Source organism: Phaethon aethereus (genome assembly GCF_964289735.1).
Source record: "Phaethon aethereus genome assembly, chromosome: 17".
Lineage (NCBI taxonomy): Eukaryota > Metazoa > Chordata > Aves > Phaethontiformes > Phaethontidae > Phaethon > Phaethon aethereus.
In genome coordinates this window covers 13095354-13114889 of record NC_138593.1, presented here as the reverse complement: position 1 = coordinate 13114889, position 19536 = coordinate 13095354, and the positions used below count along the sequence as shown (strand labels likewise).

At 53.1% G+C, this 19536-nt stretch overlaps 1 protein-coding gene across 1 annotated transcript in view; it reads left to right on the top strand.

Moving 5' to 3' along the window:
* Positions 1-6877: 6877 nt before the first annotated feature.
* The window catches only part of RBM19 (RNA binding motif protein 19), a gene marked incomplete at both ends in the record, with an annotated part of 61835 nt that continues 49176 nt past the window's right edge, over positions 6878-19536 (top strand). Inside the window, 16 exons of the mRNA XM_082007948.1 lie at positions 6878-6913; positions 7740-7922; positions 8366-8497; positions 8727-8765; positions 9302-9518; positions 10603-10868; positions 11400-11474; positions 11742-11820; positions 12572-12643; positions 13334-13534; positions 14361-14491; positions 14875-14996; positions 15774-15870; positions 16378-16488; positions 16992-17192; positions 17784-17901. Of these exons, the coding sequence (XP_081864074.1) occupies positions 6878-6913; positions 7740-7922; positions 8366-8497; positions 8727-8765; positions 9302-9518; positions 10603-10868; positions 11400-11474; positions 11742-11820; positions 12572-12643; positions 13334-13534; positions 14361-14491; positions 14875-14996; positions 15774-15870; positions 16378-16488; positions 16992-17192; positions 17784-17901 (2080 nt within the window). The remainder of the gene's footprint in view (positions 6914-7739; positions 7923-8365; positions 8498-8726; positions 8766-9301; positions 9519-10602; positions 10869-11399; positions 11475-11741; positions 11821-12571; positions 12644-13333; positions 13535-14360; positions 14492-14874; positions 14997-15773; positions 15871-16377; positions 16489-16991; positions 17193-17783; positions 17902-19536) is intronic.

The window sequence follows — 19536 nt, the reverse complement described above, 5'->3', positions numbered from 1 at the left end:
CCTGCTGGATCTCCCAGCCTGGGGCATGAGCACACATTTGCACGTCTTTATTTTCCCAGGCTTTGCTGATAAATCCTGTCTCCATAAGCCCGGCCTTGATTGACTCATTATCAGGCAACGCGCAGCGAGGAAGCGACCTGTGACCCTCCCTGGGGAGACGGGGTGACCCCGCGGGAATAACCCTTATCGGCCCTTTTTAAAAGCTTCCCTTTTTAACGTGACGGGGAGCCTCGGCCGTGCCAAGCAGTGCCTAAATAGCGACGGGGCGGAGGGAGGTGCGTGGGGGGGGTGAGGACGAGGGGGTGCAGGGAGCATGGGGCACGTGGGGTGGGATCGTTCCTGCCGGCAGAGCGTGAGGGTGATCGCCGAGCTGGGGAAGAGCCTCTGCCTGGGTGCAAACATCGACCCCGTTCCCAGCGGAAGAGCCGAGCGTCGTGGCGGAGCGGGGCCGGCTGCGGCTCGGGGGGCTGAGCTCCCCCTCACCCAGCGCCCTGCCGGGGCCCACCTGCTCGGCGCAGACGGGGTCCCCCCGGGGTCATGGGGAGAAAAGCCCCCCGGGAGATAAGAGCGTCCGTGGGGAAAGGTGCCAACGGACAGGTTCGGCGTTGGGGCCAGACCCACAAATCGGGGCGTCCCGCGCGCTGCCGCCCGGGGCCTGGGATGGAGGGGAGGCCGTGAGCCGTGTCCTTGCTGTCCCCAAACCCCAGGTGTCCCTCGGGAGGGGGGCAATTTGTCTTCCCTTTTCCTCCCGGCTGTTTTTATAGCAAGAGACCTTTCAACCCTTGCCTCATCTTTGCTTGGGCGATGAAAGTGTTGGGGCGCCGCTGAGCAGCTCTGCCTTCGGCATCGCCTGCGAGGGGGAGTGCAGGAGCCGCGGGATTTGGCGCGTGCCGGGCTGGTGGAGATGCTGGCAGGGGCAGGCAGGGTCGCTCAGCGGGCGGACGCGAGGGTGAAGCCGTGGAGGGCAAAAGAAGAGGTGGGTACCCCGTTCCTTGCCTTCTCGCAGCGAGACTAACGCCTTGCTCGGGGCAGAGCCCTGTGGGGGCATACAGGAGCGACCCCCCTGCCCCTCACCCTGCATCAGGGCATGGATCGCTCCCTTCGACGGGTCGAGGGCCGGCTTGCCTGTGTGGGTCACTGATCTGACCCCCCAGCTCCCTGGCAGGGATTAGCGGGGATGGGTTTTTTGCCAAGTCCTGGCTGTCACTGTGTTCCCACCTTTGATCAGGAGTCAGCATTCCTGAAGTGCTCCATCTCCCACATGTTGTGCTGATCAAAGGCAGCTGTTGCCTGGACCCTCCCCTGAGTCCATTTACACACACACACGCACGCCCAAAAATACAGAAATACAAAGGAAACTGAAGGAGGTGGAAAGGGTGATGGATGGAGGAGAGACCCGGGCAAGGAGCGGCAGCGCACAAAATCCCTCTCCCTGGTCTCCTCGCGGAGGGTCCCATCCACAGCCAGGAAGGCTGGCTGCGGAGTCTGTTGTGGGTCTAAGGAGAGATGCCCAGCCCTTGGTGGGCGACAGCGGTTGCCTGGATCAGATGCAGCTGTGTCAGAGCGCAGCCAACATCTCCTGTGGCTTTAGGTGGCATCAAGATGGAGACTGGAGGAACCTTTCTTTTCAGCCCACTCTGATCCCAGCAGTCTGTGTGTGCTCAACACCAGGGGACACGCAGTCCTCTCTGGAGGACTGTGGATGGATCTGCTGGGGAGAGATGTTGCTGGAGACACGTTGGCTGTTGGTGATGCTCCTCACCAGCCCATGGGCAGAGCGATGCCGTGAGAGGTTTGACCTCATGGACCATCTCCTCCAGCTCTGCCAGCCACCAGCACCAGCTGCTTCAAAGGGAGAGGAGGGAGGTCCAAGACCTGCTCTGATGGTGGATCCTTTCCATGGCAAGTGTGGTCCTGTTAGTTGTGTTTTGGCAGATGATTTATCATTCGTGTGTATGATTTACCTCTGCTCCCCAGCTCCTGTAAAGCAAAGGACTTGGACTATCTGGGTTCCCAAGTCCTTCTGAATCCTCCTCCATGGCAAGCCTCGCTGGTGTCAGCAGTTCGTTTGTGCTCGGTGACCTGATGGAGGAAAGCTCTCCCGCCCTTCCTCATCCTCACACCCATCCGCTCGTTACTCAGCATTACGGTTTAGCTTTAAGGCGTTGAAAAGACACAATCTCCACCCCAAAACCGCAGACACAAAGCGGGGAGAGAGCGGGACCGTGAGCCACTCTCGCAGTTAGCTCACCCCTTAGCTGGGGTGGCAGGTTCAGGTGAGGCTTTATCTGGATAAAAGCCAAATTCTGCTGCCCAAGGTGACACCGCAGCAATCCAGGCAAGGACGAAAGCATCTTCTCCCTCGAGTAGCGGGTACGGCAGACTGGGCTGGGCAGAGTCCCAGCTGCCCAGGGACGAAGCCCTTCAGAAGGGCACTTGCTCCTCCTGCTCCTGCCTTGGTCCCCACAGCGGGCAGCCGTGCCGGGCAAGCACCAGCGATGCCATTAAAAGCAGCCTTTTCTTTCCTTTCTCCAGGAGCGGGCAGGACGATTCGCTCGTACGAGGAGGGTCCAGCCGTCTCTGCTCCCAAAAGCTAATGTCTCCAGCAGCAAAACCAAGGAAATTTCAGGCAGCATTTCCAACGGTGCCGGTAATACAACGTTGCCCGCGTAAGCAGAGCGCCAGTGCACCAAAACCGGGCGGTGAGTGTTGCTGGGTCACATTCATCCTGTCCCCGCTGTTACCTGTGGGTTAATTTAATCAGCTGAGCAAGGTCCTCAGCCAGATTATAGCCCTCTGCAGTAATGCCCCAAGGGTGATTTTTTCTCATTTTCCATGTCTAAAAGAAAAGGGATGGACTCAAGGTCCGAGTGTCAAGGGTACCAAGCACCTCTAGTGCTCGCTGCCATCAAGGGGTGTGGGTACGCTCAGAACCCCCCTAGAGCCCCCAGACCTGCTCAGCAGCATCCCACAAGCACCAGCACGGCTGCCTGGCAAGGCTGCAGGGGGGATGCTGTCCCAGCAAGGGTGACCCCAGCTCAGACGGATCTTACCTTCCCTGTTCACCTTCAGCAGCGTCCAGCGGTGGCCAAGGCGCTGCCGATCAGACAGGCATGAAGGGCTCCTCGGGGCTGCGCTCGTCCTTCTCGCGCAGGGCTGGCAGCGCCTGCCCCCAGCCCGGGGCAGCCGAGGGCAGGCTGGCTTGTCACCACAGCAGCCGTCCCGGCTCAGGGTCACAGCTCTGCCTGCCCGGGATGGCAGGAGTGACAGCTGTGGCAGCTGGAGAAATTGGGGAGAAACCTCGCGTGCCACTTTGGACACTGTGGGGGCTACAGACCAAGAGGAGCATCTCTCCAAAGACCGCAGTACACTTTGCATCTGACCTCTCCCTTATCATACCTAGGGACAGACGGGATCTGCCGCAGCTTTTTTCTTTCTCTCCTCAACACCACTTTTTCCCCGGTGTGTTCACTTCCCGGAGCACAATGTCGGGCACCCTTTGCCCCTCCGCCCACACCTGCCTCTCCCCACTGAGAGATGCCCCCGACACTGCGGCCCCTTGCCCTAACCCCGCTTTCCAAAGTTCAGCAGTTTGACTGCAGGCAGCCCATAATACCGTTTTACAGCAAGGTGACCCCTGCTCTTTGGTGCTGTGCAACTCCCTGTCCGGCCGGCCGACAAGCCGGCCACCTAACGCGTTGTGACAGGTCGACTGGATGGAGCTCGCGGAGGGACCGCGTCTTCCCCCTCCTCTTGGCCGTGGGGTTGACAGAGCATTGGGTCCCCCCCTCTGCCCAGCGGGGGGGGGGGGTCATTTGGAGGAGTGAGGGTAAAGGGATGGTCGTCACCCGGACCCTGCCACCGGCCCGTCAGACACCCCAACACGGAGCTAACTGGGGGAGCAGGGGGGCAAACCTGGTGCTCTCTCCAGACAGCACCCCGGCCGTGGGCTGATGTGTCACCTTTGCCAGGCACGTCACCTCCCAGTTACCCTCTGCCTCTCGTGTCAGCCAGTTTGAGAAAGAAAACTTGGGCAGAGTCGGTTTTTCTTTCAAATCCCGGCTCAGCTCCCAGCCCGGCTGCCTTCACTCATCCCATCCCCTGCTGGGGACCCCTCCCCAGGAGCAGGTCCAGCACCACTGCGGGGACGTATCTCACACCTGCGTCGTCAAAGACAAAAACCAATTTATTCAGTCTCTTCCCCAGCCTCTGTTTTGGGAGCACGGGCTGTTCGACTTGAACCTGATGAGCCATGCAAGCTGGCTGGGCAGCACCCTGTCTATCCCTAGCCACACGGTGTGCCAGCAGCAGAAAGGCTAAGGATTCTCTTCAGGACAGATGTTCAAGCTCTGGCAGCTGCTTTCCAAAGCCTCCTCTGAGCCTCCTAAAGCCAGGACCTCAGTTTCCCTCCTGTCTGCTCAGGGCTGGGGTTCTGATTAGAAATGAGCCTGCCTTGGGGAAGGAAGAGCAGAACCACCCGCTGAAGGAGCAACTCTCTTCTCTCTCTGATGCCCGGCACATCTCTAGTTTTCCAGAAAACGGATATTTCTTGTAATAAAAACTTAAAAACTTGACCCACCTTGGGGAGCAGAAACCCCAAGGGAAATCAAATCTAAAGTCAGTATTTGCAAAGCTTGTGCTCCTGTGTTGCATCTTTGCATCTGGGGAGGGCTAATATATGTTATTTTCAAAGAAGTGAGATCAGCAAAGCTGAGCATCTCCATGGGCTTTGCAAAAGCCACGTCCCCACACAGACACTGAGGTTTCTTTGCTGGGATCAAGAGTCAGCTTGGGTATCTGGCCCAGAGCCTGGCTTGGTTAAGTGCCTCTCCCTCAAGCCTCAGTGGAGAACTGGCTCTTTCTGGTCCCGGGCACCCTCAGAGGATGCAGCCTCAGCAGCCAAGTGCTGGGGCCAAGCTCTCACCTGGGGAACCTCAGCCCCTGCTAGTAGGAGGGAAATTGCTGCCCCAGGTGAAGTCGTGGCTGGAGGTGAGGACCCGCTGAGAGCAGAACGGCTGGCTATGGCCAGGGTACCTCCTCTCCCAGCAGTGCCTGGTTAGGAGGCAGGAGCAGGCAAGGACAGTGCTGTCTGTCCAGCGTGGGCAGGAGCCGGACACGCTGCCGGCTGCGAGCAGCAGGTGAGGGGGAGATGGGGAGGGAGAGAGGGGGGTGAGCGTCTTGGAGAGGACAGGAGTGACAAGGGCAAGGTCTGGATGTGTTAGTGATGGTGCGAGAGTGGCCCTGTCAGTGCCAGCCCTCATCCCAAGTGACAGGCCTGACAGCCCGGCCAAGGACGAGGCAGGAGCAGAGGGCAAGGCGGGGAGGGAGCTGGGTCCCTGGTACCGTGACACTTCACAGAGACCCCTTTGAAGGGCCAGGTGAACAGGAGCATCTCCTCCTGGGTACCCTCCATCGGGGCTGTGGGGTGAGAGGGGTTTGTGCTGTGCATCTTCCTTTGGAGCAGAGCCCCAGCAACATCCCACCCTCTCCTGTTTCCCGGGCACTGAGCCTGGCCACTGCCTTGGCTCTCCTTCCCTGGAAAATGCATTCCCCTTGCTGCTCACCTGGGGGGAGAGTGTGGACTCAGGCTGGGCTCTCCAGTTAACAAGCCTGCATCCCAGTCTCTCCAGGACAGTGGGATGTAGCAGTGGTGTGGCTGGATCGAGGGCCGCCTCCTCCAAACTTCTTGCTCTGCGTGCTCCCAGCTGCCTTGAGCCTTTGGGATGGGCACAGCCAGCTGGACCAGAGTGGCTTGGGCTGGGCAGAGGCAGCCCCCATCCCTGGGGTAAACTAGGCGTGGAGCCAAACTGGGATGAAGAATGTGTGAGGCCTGAGCATCTTCCTCTGGGAATAAAGGTGTAAAGCCAGATTTTAGGCCCAGACCCCTCGTGTAAGACAAGCTGGACTGAAGGGCTCTGAGCATGAGGGGATGCTTGGAGAACAGTCCTGCTTCCCCAAAATACACTCTCCCTCCAGCAGTGGATGTTCAGGGCAGGAGATGGCCCTCGGTGTTTAATAACCCTCAAGGGCTTTTTCTTCCATGACTTTTGGCCTCGTTTGCCCGTGGGAGCGTCTCAACCACAACGTCCACAGGCTGCGGGGTTATTTAGCTCTTTCTTGGAAAGGAGTCGCTTTTGCTTACCCCTGTTACCCGTCCCTCCTTCCTCCTGCTGCGGGGGTTTTAGGTGGGCGAGCGAGGGCGGCGAGGCACGCCGCGGCTTCCCGCTGCGTTAAACCCAACTCCGCGACAGCCCTCGCGGGAGTTTTGCTCCCGTGGGCGCTGCCGTGCCCGGCCCGCGGATGCTCAGCGTGGAGCCGCCGCCGGGAGCGGGCAGCGGCGGGCGCGGAGCTCCCTCCTCCGGCCCCGCGGAGCAGCGCGGCCGGGCCGGGGGCTGCAGCCGCACCCCCCGCAGAAACCCAGCGGTGGGGCAGCGGGGTCCCCTCTGGTGGGGAGGGATCAGCATCCCCCAGGGAGTCCTGACAGCGGCCGGCGAGGCGCTGGCGGGGGACAGGGCGTGACCCCCCGGGGCTGCCGGCTCTCCCCGCGTGCGGCCGGGTCCCCAGTCCCCTCCGCGTGCCCTCCGCCCCGCTCCCCCCGTACACCGCCGGTCCCTGCCCCCGTGATGCTCCGTTGATGCTCCCAGTCGTCCCCCCGGGGTCCTCCGCTCCAGCCAGCCCCGCCCCGTTGCTAGGGGCCCGTTGCTAAGGCTGTTGCTAGCGCCCCGTTGCCAGGAGCCGGGCCCCGCCCCTGGCGCCTGCGCGCTGCCGCCCGGCGCCCACGTGACTCGGCGGGAAGATGGCGGCGCCCGCGGGGCGGCGTGTGCGGCGCTGAGCGCGGCGGGGCCTTGGGTTGTGGCCGTTGTTTTTTGTCGTCGCCATGTCGCGGCTCATCGTGAAGAACCTCCCCAATGGGGTGAGCTCGCCTCACCGTTGCGGTCTCTGTGGGGTGGAGGGGGCCTTCCGGGCCTAGAGATGGGCCTGAGGGGACACCCCGGGGCGGGTCGCGGGCTGCTGGGCAGGGAGAGGCCCCGGGAGGGTGTGCTGGGGACGGAGGTTGAGCGGGGAGATTCCCTGGGAGAGAGAGGGTCCTCGGTTCGGGGTCGGGGCAGAAGATGTCTTGGTGGGCGAATAGGGAGATGTCCGGGGGGAAGGGGCTGTAAGGGCCCAGGGGGTCGTGGAGATGTGCTGGGGCGGGAGTTCTTGTGGGAGAGCGGGGAGGCACCCTTGGGGGTAGGATAGTGGGGGGCCTTGGGCAGGGGGTGCCCCAGGAGAGGTCAGGGAGGTCTTCTAGGGGGCAGGAGGCAGAGTGTGGGCCATGGGCTGGGGAGGGGAGCTGTCAGCCCCCCGGGGTGGGGGAGTGGAGCTTGTTGTGGCCACTGCCCTCCCTGCATTCTGCAGGAGCTGAGCACAGATGCCCCCCACGAGGGTGTCACCATGCCTGTGGTTGAACTAGGGGCTCAATTGTGGCAGGTCAGCGCCGCAGGGCCCTGGGCTCCCTGGGAGATGGGTGCACCCTGTAGCTGTGGGGGCATTGGAGGCAGAGATCTGCGTGTGTAGTGGATTCATGGAGGAGACGAAGCGGTTTGGAGGTTGATGTGTGGGTTTGTTTTTTTTAATCAGTGTTGCCACAATACGGTGTGGTTCCTACAACAATTTGGAAGCTCTCTGATAGCAAATGTTTTGGTTTGGATGCAAAATGTCTCTCATTGCAATGGTGATTTGCCTTCCTCGTTTCCCAGATGAAGGAAGATCGCTTTCGGAAACTGTTTGCTGCCTTTGGCACACTGACCGATTGTTGCTTGAAGTTCACCAAGGATGGCAAGTTCCGGAAATTTGGCTTCATTGGCTACAAGTCTGAAGACGAAGCTCAAACGGCACTGAACCATTTCAACAGAAGTTTCATAGACACCTCCAGGGTCACAGTGAGTTGATCTTTAAAAATAGCTCTTTTGATTGTTAAGAAAGTTTGTCACTGGAGATTTTGGTAGCCTCAGGGGTGAGCAGCCAGGGGTTGAGAAAGCCTGGAGATGAAGTCCTCTGCAGCAAAACATCGAAGCCTGATGCCAGGCCTCGCCGCTGGAGTCTCAAGCGGGTACTTGGTTCAGATGGGCTGTGCTCGTGCGCTAGCAGTGATTTCAGTGCTGGGTGGAACAGCAGCGTCAGGTTTTGAGCTGTCGTAATCTGAACTTTTGAATTTGAGGTAATTCTTAAGTCATACCTCTTGCTGTTTTGGGCAGAGGATGATTCATGATAAACAGGACAATCCTGTCAGGGTTATAAGAAGGGTTCCCGAGTGAGGCTTGTCCAGCAGTTACAGAACCAGACTGTTGAACATATGTTTAATTAAAGATGTGATTCTTTTCAGGTTGAGTTATGCAAGTCTTTTGGTGACCCTTCAAAACCCAAAGCGTGGAGTAAGCACTCTCAGAAGGCCCCTGTCTCAGAAAAACAGACCGAGAAACCTGTGGCAAGTGCAGCTCCTGCAGGCACAAAGAAAGTGAGTCCCTTGTTTCTTCAAGGCTCTGATGTATGTCAGTGACTTGGCAGAGAGAAGGATAGCCCAATGTGTGGAGAAGGGGACAGAGTAGCTGGGACAGCAGATGTTGGAGCCCCGGTTCTGGTATTTTCTGCCTTGGGATCTATGTTCCCTGTACTGCTAGGTTACCTGAGAAATGATCTTGGCTATGCTTCTCATAAGCCTTTCTAAAAATTTTTTTCTTTCCTAGGATAAGAAGAAGAAAGATCCAACAGAAAACTTAAAGGAGGTGAGTTAAGGTTAAATTGCAATCCCTGCATCCTTGCTAGCTTGTATTAAGAGCAAGAGCTCTTTTCTGTACTGCTTCCTGTGCTGTTAATTCAGGCAAGGTGTGTGATTTAACCAACTTTGTGACAGTCCAATTCTACTGTAACAAACCATGATTTTTACAATCCCAACATTGGGGACCAATTTTTTAACTGTCATGTGAGCACACACGGCATCCAGGACAGCCCTGTTTCAACAATTGTGGTTTTTAACCTTATGTGAGTTTTGTCATGTTTAATTTGTTCATTTTTAATTTTTAATGTTTTGTTTTCATCTTTAAAGGGGTTTCTAAACATCAATTACCAAAAAGAAAGAGTAGGACTGACAGATCTTGAGAAGACTAGTCACTTTAAGTGCTCACCTTGTGTGAAGTGGACTCCCCTCTTAGGGATTTTTTTTACATTGCTGGAAATGAGATGATATCTTTAAATTAAAACTTGTTGCTAGCTCTCCTGTGTCTGTGTTCATAGCTTGTCTGCTTTGTTTCTTTTTCAACAGCTGGAAAAAGATAAGACATTCCAGGAGTTCTTGGTGGTTCACCAGAAACGGTCTCAGGTGGCCACTTGGGCTAATGACACTTTGGCAGAGGAGCCCAAGAAGGGAAAATCAAAGCCAGCAGCTGATTATCTCAACTTTGATTCAGATGAGTCTGAGGAGCTGAGTGAGGAGGAGGAGGATGGGAATGAACCCTCTGAAGATGAGGAGGAAACTAAAGGTACCAAAAGGAACTACCGCCCCTTGCTTGTCTTTGTCTCAGGGAGTGTGAGAGCAGGTGTGCTGATCAGACCTAACTCGGAGTCCTGCCTCCAAATGGAGACAGTGTCATCAGGAAGGTGGTTTCTCAAGGATGAGTCTCATTCTGTGTTGCTGTGGATGTATGGTTGTTTTCCCAAATTTGGGGAAATGTGGGAAAGGCAGCTTCTGATATTAAGGGGTTGGCATTTGTGCTTTCCCCTGGGTCCTTAAGTCAATGTCTAGGGAAGAGTAACAGGGAAACACCTGCATCTTTCCCTTAAAAGCTCTCCTAGCCTGCAGCTGCTTTCATCTGCAGGATTTCCAGAGCTGGCTGTGGTTTGTTTATTTAGTAACCTGTAGCTGATGTCTGTGAACTTGTCTGGTCTGCCTTTGGTGTGTATTTCTGGAAATGTTGATGTGTCCTTGAGCCCTGTCAGAGTAGATGGGAAGGGACAGAGTTTGGTATCTTGGATCCTGAAAGGAAAACTGTATCCAGTGGAGCAGTGGGTGGAAATCTGGGCTGCGGTGTGGTGTTTGTCATCTTAGAATCCAGTGTCCCTGCACCAGTGATGAATGTGATTTTGGAGCCTTTCTCCCTTCCTACATGGTGTTTCCTTGTGCTGTTCTGTTGGAGTGAATGGCATTTTTCCTGCTGCTCCTCATCTCTCTTTGGGTAACTAAAATGTAGGTGTGATCAGTTGATCTTTGGTGGGGGTGGAAGGGTGTTTTGGAGAAACCCTGCAAAGCTAAACTGAACAACTGAAAACCTTTTCTGGGCTCTGCTTGAAGTATTTAATTAAAATTGAGACAAAATACTTTGCCATGGAGTTCTTCAAGCTCCTTTCTAATTTGTTTTGTATGTGAACTGTTGCTTTGAAAAACAGTGGTCCAGACATGTCAGTCTGGAATTGCTGTGATAAAATCGCTTTGCTATTCCCAAGCCTTTCCTTCCTGTGGAAAAGGTAGAGGTGAGGAAGGTTGTGTCTGTTCTCAGCTGTTACCTGGCTGGGGAGAGAGCAGCAGCATCTGTGTGCAAAACTTCTCTGGTCTCTCCTCTCTGACAGCAAAGAAAGGAGGGAAGGCAGCTACCAGCAAAGACCTCTCGGATATGGATTACCTGAAATCTAAAGTGGTGAAGGATTCTTCCTCCTCATCCAGCACAGAGGAAGAAACGGATAGTGAGGAGGCGGAAGAAGAAGGTGAGAGCAAGGAGCATTCGGGCATTGCAGAAACCATCAGCACCCACACAGATAAAAGGGGGAAGCCAAAAGGCCAGCAAACACAGCAAGAGACACCAGTGGAGAAGAAGAAAAAAGGATCCACACTAGAGGTATAGCTCAATTAGACTTTTGTCTTATGTAAAGCAGGAGCTTTATGGGATGGTATGTGTCTGTCAGTCACTCCAGGGATGAGCTGAAAGCTTGAAGTCTGAGGGACCCCCTAGGTACCAGCGTTCTTGCCTCACTGAGTGGGAGCCATTAAAAAAGTTTGCTGGATCTTCCCTTAGCGCTGATTGAATTTCCCCCTCCAGAAAAGGGGACTTCCTAACAAATGCTATTGGTGCCCTTTTCAGAGGCTTTTCTGTGTTTCCTGTGTCCATCTCTCGCTGCAGGAGACGCTGTGCTGCAGAACTTGTTTTTTAGTGACTGGGTTTGACCATCCCAGCCAAACCTTGCACCCTCACCTGGCAACCCCTGCCCAGGCTGATGCAGTTGAGAGAATCTCTTTATATTCTCTCCCATGCTTCAGCCTCCTGCTTGTTGGATAAGACCAGCTTGTTGTGCTGTGACTTTTGCTGTTTTTCACTCAGCTTTTCTTTTTTTTTTTTTTTTTTTCTTTCCCCCCCCATCCTGCTGTCCAGAACCAAGGCAGCTCAGCGGAATCTAGCACACCATACACAGTGAAACTTCGTGGTGCCCCCCTGAACATCACTGAGGTAAACTTTGTTACCAGGCTGGGAATGAAGGCACAAGGGTGTTCTCAGTGTGTAACTCTGCATGATCTTTGCAGAGACTTCTGTCTTCACTTACGGAGCTGTTTTGAGGTGATATGGGCTGTCCGGGAAACTTTTGAACTTGGCTTTGTGCGGAGATGTTGTATGTTGCATGTAGTGTTTTTGTAGCATATATACAAAACCAAAGTCTGAAACCTGCTGCTTCCTGTATCTGAGGATTTATTCAAACAATTATAATTCTTCCTGCAGCAAAAGATTCGTGAATTCTTCTTGCCTCTGAAACCAGTGGCAATCCGGATAGGAAAAAATGCCCAGGGGAAGAATACAGGTAATGTGTATATGTGGAAGGGGGGCTTGCATCTGTGAGTTAGAGGACCGCTCAATCACACCTCTGCTCTTTCCATCTGCAATTCCAAATTGCTGGCTCATGTCCCGATTCTTAGAGACCTTTCTGTGACTTTGCAGCTCACCTGCCCTAGTTGCCGTCCATAGGATGCCGTGGGCAGAGTCATGTTGGCTGTGCTCCTTGAGGAGTAGTAGCAGGAGCCTTTTCTTTGATCTGCCTCCAGAACTTTTCTGAACATCCCAAACCACACCAGGGAAATTTTTCTTCCTCTGGGATAGCTGCAGCAGCACCCAGGGACTTTGCTGACCTGTGCATATCGGCTGCAGAGCGGTCTTTAGCCAAGGTGGGTCTCCTGACAGGCTGTGGCTACTGAGATACCCATCAGAAAGAGTGTGGAGCAGGTCCTCAGAGCTGGCAGGGAGCTGTGCTATATGCTGTTTTCCTTTCATAGCCTAACAGCAGATGCACCTTTTATTTGCTCTTGGAGACACCTGTGAAAGCCTACTTCAGCTGTTAACTCAGACTTCTTTGGTTTGCATGTAGAGAATAAGCTTTAAAAGGCAGCTTTCCAGTCTGACATGGCCATTTTCAGGCTGGATTGAAACTTGAATAGGAGTTGAATGCTTTATCTATAGGAATCTATATTAAAGAAAGATTAATTCACCCTTAATTAGCCAATTAGTGGTTTTGTGTTCCCCACATGATGCTCAGTTGAACCTTTCCTTTCTCCAAGGTTACATCTTTGTTGACTTGAAGAGTGAAGCAGAAGTGCAAAGGGCCTTGAAGCGAAAAAAAGAATTCATAGGTAAGAGCTGTTTATTCCTTCTTGTTCTGGCTGATGTCGATGGCAGGGTGCTCAGCTGCTGAAGTGTTCACTGCAGGAGTGTCTCCCCTTGGTTTAGTTTTTCCCGGGCAGATGGTGGGGGTGGTTTCCTCTAAACCAGGTGCTCTGTCAGGAGCAGCATAGAATTGGCAAGTGACTGAGCTGTGCGTGTTGCTCTTCGGCCCTCACGTGCTTGAAATGTATCTTGCTCTTCATGTAAAAATGCTATTGTTTAAATCAGGTTGGGATGGTGCGTGGGATTTGTACAAATGATTCTGTAAGCCTGTCTTTGAAACCTGTTCTTGGCCTAGTCCTTAGCGGGACTCCTAGAACTATATTTGCAGAAATCATATGCAGAATGGGAGTATCTACGTGGAAACCTGTGGACTAGATTGGCACGGGCAGAAAGGCTGGAGCTTTCTGAAGGGAAGGGAGACTGTGGAGTTGTCTAGCAAATGTTCTCCCGGTGTTTATGAAGACTGATCTCTTGCAGCTTCCCACCCAATCCCCTGTGTTGTTTTTTTTTTTAAATCAGGCAGAGTTCTGCTCAAAGCTTGTGGAATTGTAATTGCTTGTGCTGCTGCTGTAAGCCCAGGCTCTTTGTGCATTGATATTGATTGCCCATGGCCTTGGGAAGCAGCTAATGTGCTTCTCTGTGTGTTTGTGGATTAGGTGGACGATGCGTTGAGGTATTCCGATGTGGGAATACCCCAAAAGAAACTGTTACAGCAAAACCCGATAACCAGCCATGGCAAAGAAGGAAGAGGGACGATGAGGAAGAAGAGGACTTGGCTGAATCAGGGAGACTTTTTGTCAGGAATCTTCCCTTTACTAGCACTGAGGAGGATTTGGAGAAGATCTTTTCCAAGTATGGTGAGTATTTGCTGTGGGACTGGGACTCGCAGGGCTGTGTCTTTCCTTCGTGCGCACAGTGGTATTCTTGCTGGGTGTGAATGGACGAAGCTCTGTGTCTCACGTCTCTCGGATGCGGACTGACTCCCTTCATCTTTATTGCCTGGTGCGGTAGTGCGTGGCTGCTTGGCTTTGAAGCTGGTGCTGGCTCTGTGCTCCTTCACTTGAAGCGTGTGCTGCTGTGTGCATCTGCCCTCATCCCTCTCATGGCATCTCTGATCCAACACTAAAAGCTGTTGCCAGTTAGCATACACCCCAAAAGCACCTGCTGCATGAAATAACTGATCGGGCAGGAGATTTCTAGATACTGTACGTAGGAGGTGAATTTCTGAGATACACCCTAACTTCGTGTTCATGTTTGGTATGTCAAGTGGAAGCTTGAAGCTTCCCTTTTCTAGCTCAGAGTTGAACAAATTTAAGCTTGTCATGGCATTAGGGTGTCCTGGAGCGGGGGGAGAAAGGACTAGGTTGTGGAAATCTTTATTCCTAAATGAAGGTAAATGCAGCTGCTCAGAGCTTGCCTGATTTCTGTTGTGCGACAGAGCCCTGTGAGCTGCCACACAGCGCACAACCGGACTTGGGGTGCTTTTGCTGGGCTCACCTTGTCAGTCTGCAGCCAGCAGCTCCTCACCCAGGCCAGTGGTTTGCTGCACACCCTCTGCAATACCCAGAGCTGCTCTGCCCTCCCTGGCTCCCCTTTTCCCCAGCTTTGGCTGGGAGGTGCCAGTTCAGAGCATGTGATGGCTGTGCAAGGACATGCATCATGGTGAAGCCTTGCCTTTTGCAGGACCCCTCTCGGAGATCCATTTCCCTATAGACAGACTGACCAAGAAACCCAAAGGATTTGCTTTCATCACCTATATGATTCCTGAGCATGCGGTGAAGGCCTATGCAGAAGTGGACGGGCAGGTGTTCCAGGTATGGTGACTGATGGTTTTCCTGTGCTGGTGGGAAAATTTGTTAGTAACGTGGCCAAGTGTTTGCTTCTGTGCTTTGATGAAAAGGTTGAGTCTCTTCTGCCTTGCTGTATGGGAACACAGTTGCTTTTGGTGGAGTAGCCTGGTTTGAACAGCCTCGCAGGTACCAATATCTGAGCAAGAGGTGGTGGAGGAGATCTGAGTCTCAGTTTCTCATATTGTGTGGCTACTTACAGTAATGTCTCCTTTGGTAAGGAAGGTTCCCTCCTTCTGCCTAGGCTGCTTGACTAGGAAACCTGCCAGAAAATTTCCTCCGTTCTGCTTAGTTCATGAACTTCTGTGGGTTATTTCAGAGCTGCTGGACCTCTTCTTCCTTTCTTCTAGGGTAGAATGATGCATCTTTTACCATCCACAATCAAAAAGGAAAAAATTGAAGATGTAGATGCAGAAGAATCTTCCTCCTACAAAAAGCAGAAAGAGGCCAAGGACAAAGCCAATAGTGCCAGGTACAGAGATGTCTTGTAGCAGGGCAAAACAACACAGCTTGCCAAATTCTTAAGCAACAGGAATGCATGTGGGGTCTTTGCAGGGGCTGTATAAATTACCAAAGTCAAAGCATTTGCTATGCAGCTTTCTGCTTCCTTTATCTCTTACCTACTTGATTGCTCTGCCCAAGAAGCTCTGGTAGTTCAGTGAGCAGCAGAAATTGATAGAAATGTGTTTTTCAATGGCTTTGTGCATGAGTTTATTTCTCTGATGTCTAATAAAAGTTGGTCTGATGCTGTAATTCTTTAGGGTAGTGGTTTCGGATCAGTTGGGTCTTTCTCCATTACTGGGCCACTGTATTTATAAAACACGTAGCAACTCTATCTTTCTGTGTGACAAATTAGTTTGAAAGTGGCTGATACTTTCAAACGCAAAAAGGAAAGGAATGCAACCTTACTCACACAGGCTTTATGCTTTTTAGGAAACTAATTGGAAAAAAAAAAAGTGTTCCTCTGAACCAACATCTGAACTTCCAGCAGTAACTGCAGAGCTGTGGCTCGTGACCTCTAGGGAAGAAGAGTAAGGCTGCCTGCACTGCTGCCTTTCTGTTGCCTCTCCACTCGTGCCTCCTTCATCCTGACCCACCTCTAAGGATCTTCTACCCTTCTTTCCCTCTAGCTTTTCATCCTGGCTGCTAATGGTGGCATTCAAAGCTCGTTTTTTCGCAGCACCAGTGGATAGAGAGACACCAGTAGAAGAAGGGACTGTGTGACCTGGCTCTTCTTTTCTCTTTCCAGCTCTCACAACTGGAACACGTTGTTTGTGGGGACAAACGCTGTGGCTGATGCCATCGCTCAGAAGTACAATGCTTCCAAAAGCCAAGTACTGGATCATGTGAGTTGAGTTATTGATCATCTGGGATGGGAGATCATTTTCTCATCTGTTTCCTCATGCCCAGGGCCTGCCTGGTCTTTTTGTGCAACGAAAGTCTCTGTGTATCCATGAACACCGCACAGGTTGAGAGATCAGCGGTGCTGTAGCCTCTCTGTGGGGCCTGAGCCTAGCTATCCTTTTGTCACTGGAGGACAAAGTCACACTCCCCATTCCCTCAACCACTCTTGCGTTGTCTACATGACTAATTGTTGGGAATTTGCACCGTAAGGCTCAGATCCTTCATGGAAACTTCATTTTGCCTTGGGAAGCGTTCTGACTCCAACAGCAAACCTCCTAGCAGCATCAGAGGAGCTGGAGAATTGTACCTTCAAGCTTTCTGCCAAATTCCCTTTGCATCTTTTTATGAGAGCAACAGGAACAACAAATGCCCAGCATCTTCCTGGATGAGGTTCTTTGTTTCCCTCTTTTGAGCTTTGTCACATTGTTAACTGCTGTTCTTGCCTGCAGGAGAGTAAAGACAGTGTGGCAGTGAGGGTTGCTCTGGGAGAAACCGAACTGGTTCAGGAAATTCGCCGGTTCCTCATTGAAAATGGTGTCAGCCTGGATTCCTTCAGTCAGGTGAGATGTCCAGCTGAAGGCAGCAATGTGGACCTACCTCTTCTATACGATGGCCTAGTCCTAGCATCCTCAGCTGTCTTTGAAATTAGTAATTAAATCCTCAACATCTTGCAGGATTGAACCCTTACATGGGTTAGAAAATGTTCTGTCCATTTGAAAATGCAGCTTTCATTCACACCTACGGGATGGTTGACATGCATAGTATGACGGCTTATAGTATGGTGGTCAACCTGCTGTAGGCAGAGGAGTCCTGTGTCTATACCAGGGTGGATCTGGAGCTGAAACCTCTGTACATGAGCAATTGTGGAACAGAGGGGTTGTACTGGGGTATGGATCTTATAGGAAGTGTTTTCTAAATGCCTGTTGGCCCTTTTGGATCCTGGAAAGGGGTGACATGGAGTGAGAGAGCGCAGCATGTTGGATCTGAAATCTTCAGTTAGTAAGATACTGGGTTTTGCTTTTTAAAATCCAGTCTCTCCTTCCTTCTCCCACTGAACTCCCAGGCTGCTGGCGAGCGGAGTAAAACGGTGATCCTGGTAAAGAACCTCCCTGCCAGCACGAGCGTAGCGGAGCTGGAGGACGTCTTCGGCAAACATGGCAGCCTGGGCCGGGTGCTACTGCCAGAAGGAGGCATCACGGCCATTGTGGAGTTCCTAGAGCCAACTGAGGCCAAACAGGCATTCACCAAGCTGGCCTACTCCAAGGTGAGCATGGCGAGGGGCAGGCAGCTGCCTGGAGAGTGCAGATCTTGGCTAGTTGGGAAGCTGCGGAAAGGAGTGTGTACTACAAATGTGAGGGGCAGAGGGCTTTTGAGGAAGTGAGTTATCCCAGAGCCACTGCTGTTACCCTCTCTCTCTTGGATTTAGGGAAGTTCCCAGTGCATCCTTGTGTGGCAGGGGCTGAGTAGGACTCTCAAGCTGCAGAAGACAGCTGGAGGGAGGGGGCTGTGACACATCTAGAAAAGCCTCAGTGGCCTGGGTGGGGTTTCTTTTACCTCTGGCAATACAGGAGTGTGGTGCTGAAGCCTGGAGCTCCCGTTGGAGGCCCTTTGCCTAGCTGTGGCCCGTGCTCTTGACCTCTGGTTGTCACATGGTAGGCTGTGGTCCTGTGTGAGGTTGGATGCAGACTCTCTCCTTTGGTGAAAGAGCGTTGAGCCAGCCAAAAATGTTGTTCAGCTTTTCTGCTGCTGTTTTCCATAACAGAACGTTTGAGGGGAAGATAAAGCTGAGAGCAGAGCTTTTTCTTCAGGCCTTACCCTCCACTCTTCATGTGTCTCCTGTGTTCTCTTTTTACAGTTTCATTCTGTGCCGTTGTATCTGGAATGGGCTCCAATGGGTGTCTTCTTCAGCCCAGCCCCTCAGAAAAAAAACCCTGAGGCTCCAGAAAAGGAGGGCAAAACAAGGCTGGTACCTGGTAAGAGCTTTGAGTTTGGGACAGAGGTATCTCTGGTTGTTTCTCCACTCCTTCACGTGTAAAACAGCAATGCTGATATTCCTGACCCTCTGGGGATGGAACCAGCCTCACGGTGTCCTCTGCGTGGTCCTTAGGATCATCTGCTCTGTGGTGTATTAGTTCATACCACACAAACGTTGTGCTCATTCCTGTCCCTGCCCTCCTCACCTCCTGGATGAGGCACGGGCAGCAGAGTGTGGCTCATGGCGCACAGGTCCCGTTTGGACTGGGCTAACATGAGCTCTGGGAAGGGATTTTTGGTCCAGTCTGGTGTCGGCAGCAGCCGTTGGGAGAGCAGTAGCTGTCCTCTGTAGGCTGGACCTGACCTCTGAGCGTGTGTGCAGTTGTGTGCTGTGCAAGGACGCTGTCCCTGCCTGTGGGCAGCCAAGTAAGCTGCAGCGATGGAAGTGCTGGGCAGCAGCGGATGGAGAGGCTGACTTGCCGGTGAGAGGCTGTGGGTCCCTGTACATATTTCTCTGCCCTCGTGTCAAGCACTGCTGTATGCTTTGTCTGAGTGATTTCCCACTGCTCCCACTTGCAAGGACATGATCTTCCCTCCCTGAGTATACCTTCTTTTTCCCTGACCCAGGGGCTGTAAAAATAAAATCTTGCCTGTATATTTAAAACATTTCAAGATCCTTTTCAAAGAGAGAAAGAAGAGGCTGGAGAAGCATGGCTTTATGTAGGTTTGTTTTGCTAGAAGCTATTTCAGGACTCTGAGGTTTTGGAAGTGGGGAGAAAAGCTGATGAAAAGCCTCTTCCCGGGCTGCCATTCTGTGCCAGGGTCACAGGGGAAGGCTGGAGCCAGGGCGAGGTGGGGGGCCACTTTATCTCCCAGTAATCAAGACCTTCACCTGCGGATAAAGGGCTTTAAGCGCAGGAGCTCCTGGAAGGCTGCTTGGGGCTGATAATGGTGTTTGCTGCCAGCCTCTGGATCTGGGAGTGGGAAGGGAGGGGATGCGCAGTGAATGCCTTGCTCACAAAAAGGCTTCAGGCAGTGGTGCGTGGCCGTGTCATATTGTGCCAGCCACAGACAGAGGCACCTCTTCATCCCGCCCCTGTCTCGCTGAATCTCTTCCCTCCTCTTTCCTCAAACAAGCCTCCTTCAAAGGCCATGGGTTTTTTTCCGTGCCTTGTTTGGTAAATACCCCAACGGCTGGAGCAAGGAGGGTCGGACCAGCCGACCAAAAAGGCTTGGACTGTGTGGTGCTGGGGGCTGAGAGGGCAGCCAGGTGGAGCCACGTAAGAAAGACGGCTCTTGGGATGGAGCTGGGGGGTCTCTGCACACCCCTGGCCCAGTGCAGGTTCTCCTCATATGAAACAAGGGAGAAAGAAGCCTAGAAAAATCACCGAGGCTGGATATTAATGCCAAAGAGAGATGCATAGTTTACCCCTTCTAAGCACAGTGTCAGCTGTGCTGTAGGACTTGAAGCATCTCTAAAAGACAAGTGGTCTAGTGAGGAAAGGAGTTGGGAAGTCAGTGGATGACAGTGAGCAAGGGACCTCAAGTGTATTCTCTGATGTCTAATCAGGTCCTAGTCCCACTGCAGTCTTTGCTTCAGTGCAGGCTCTAACAGGTCTCTCCTCTCCCCTGTC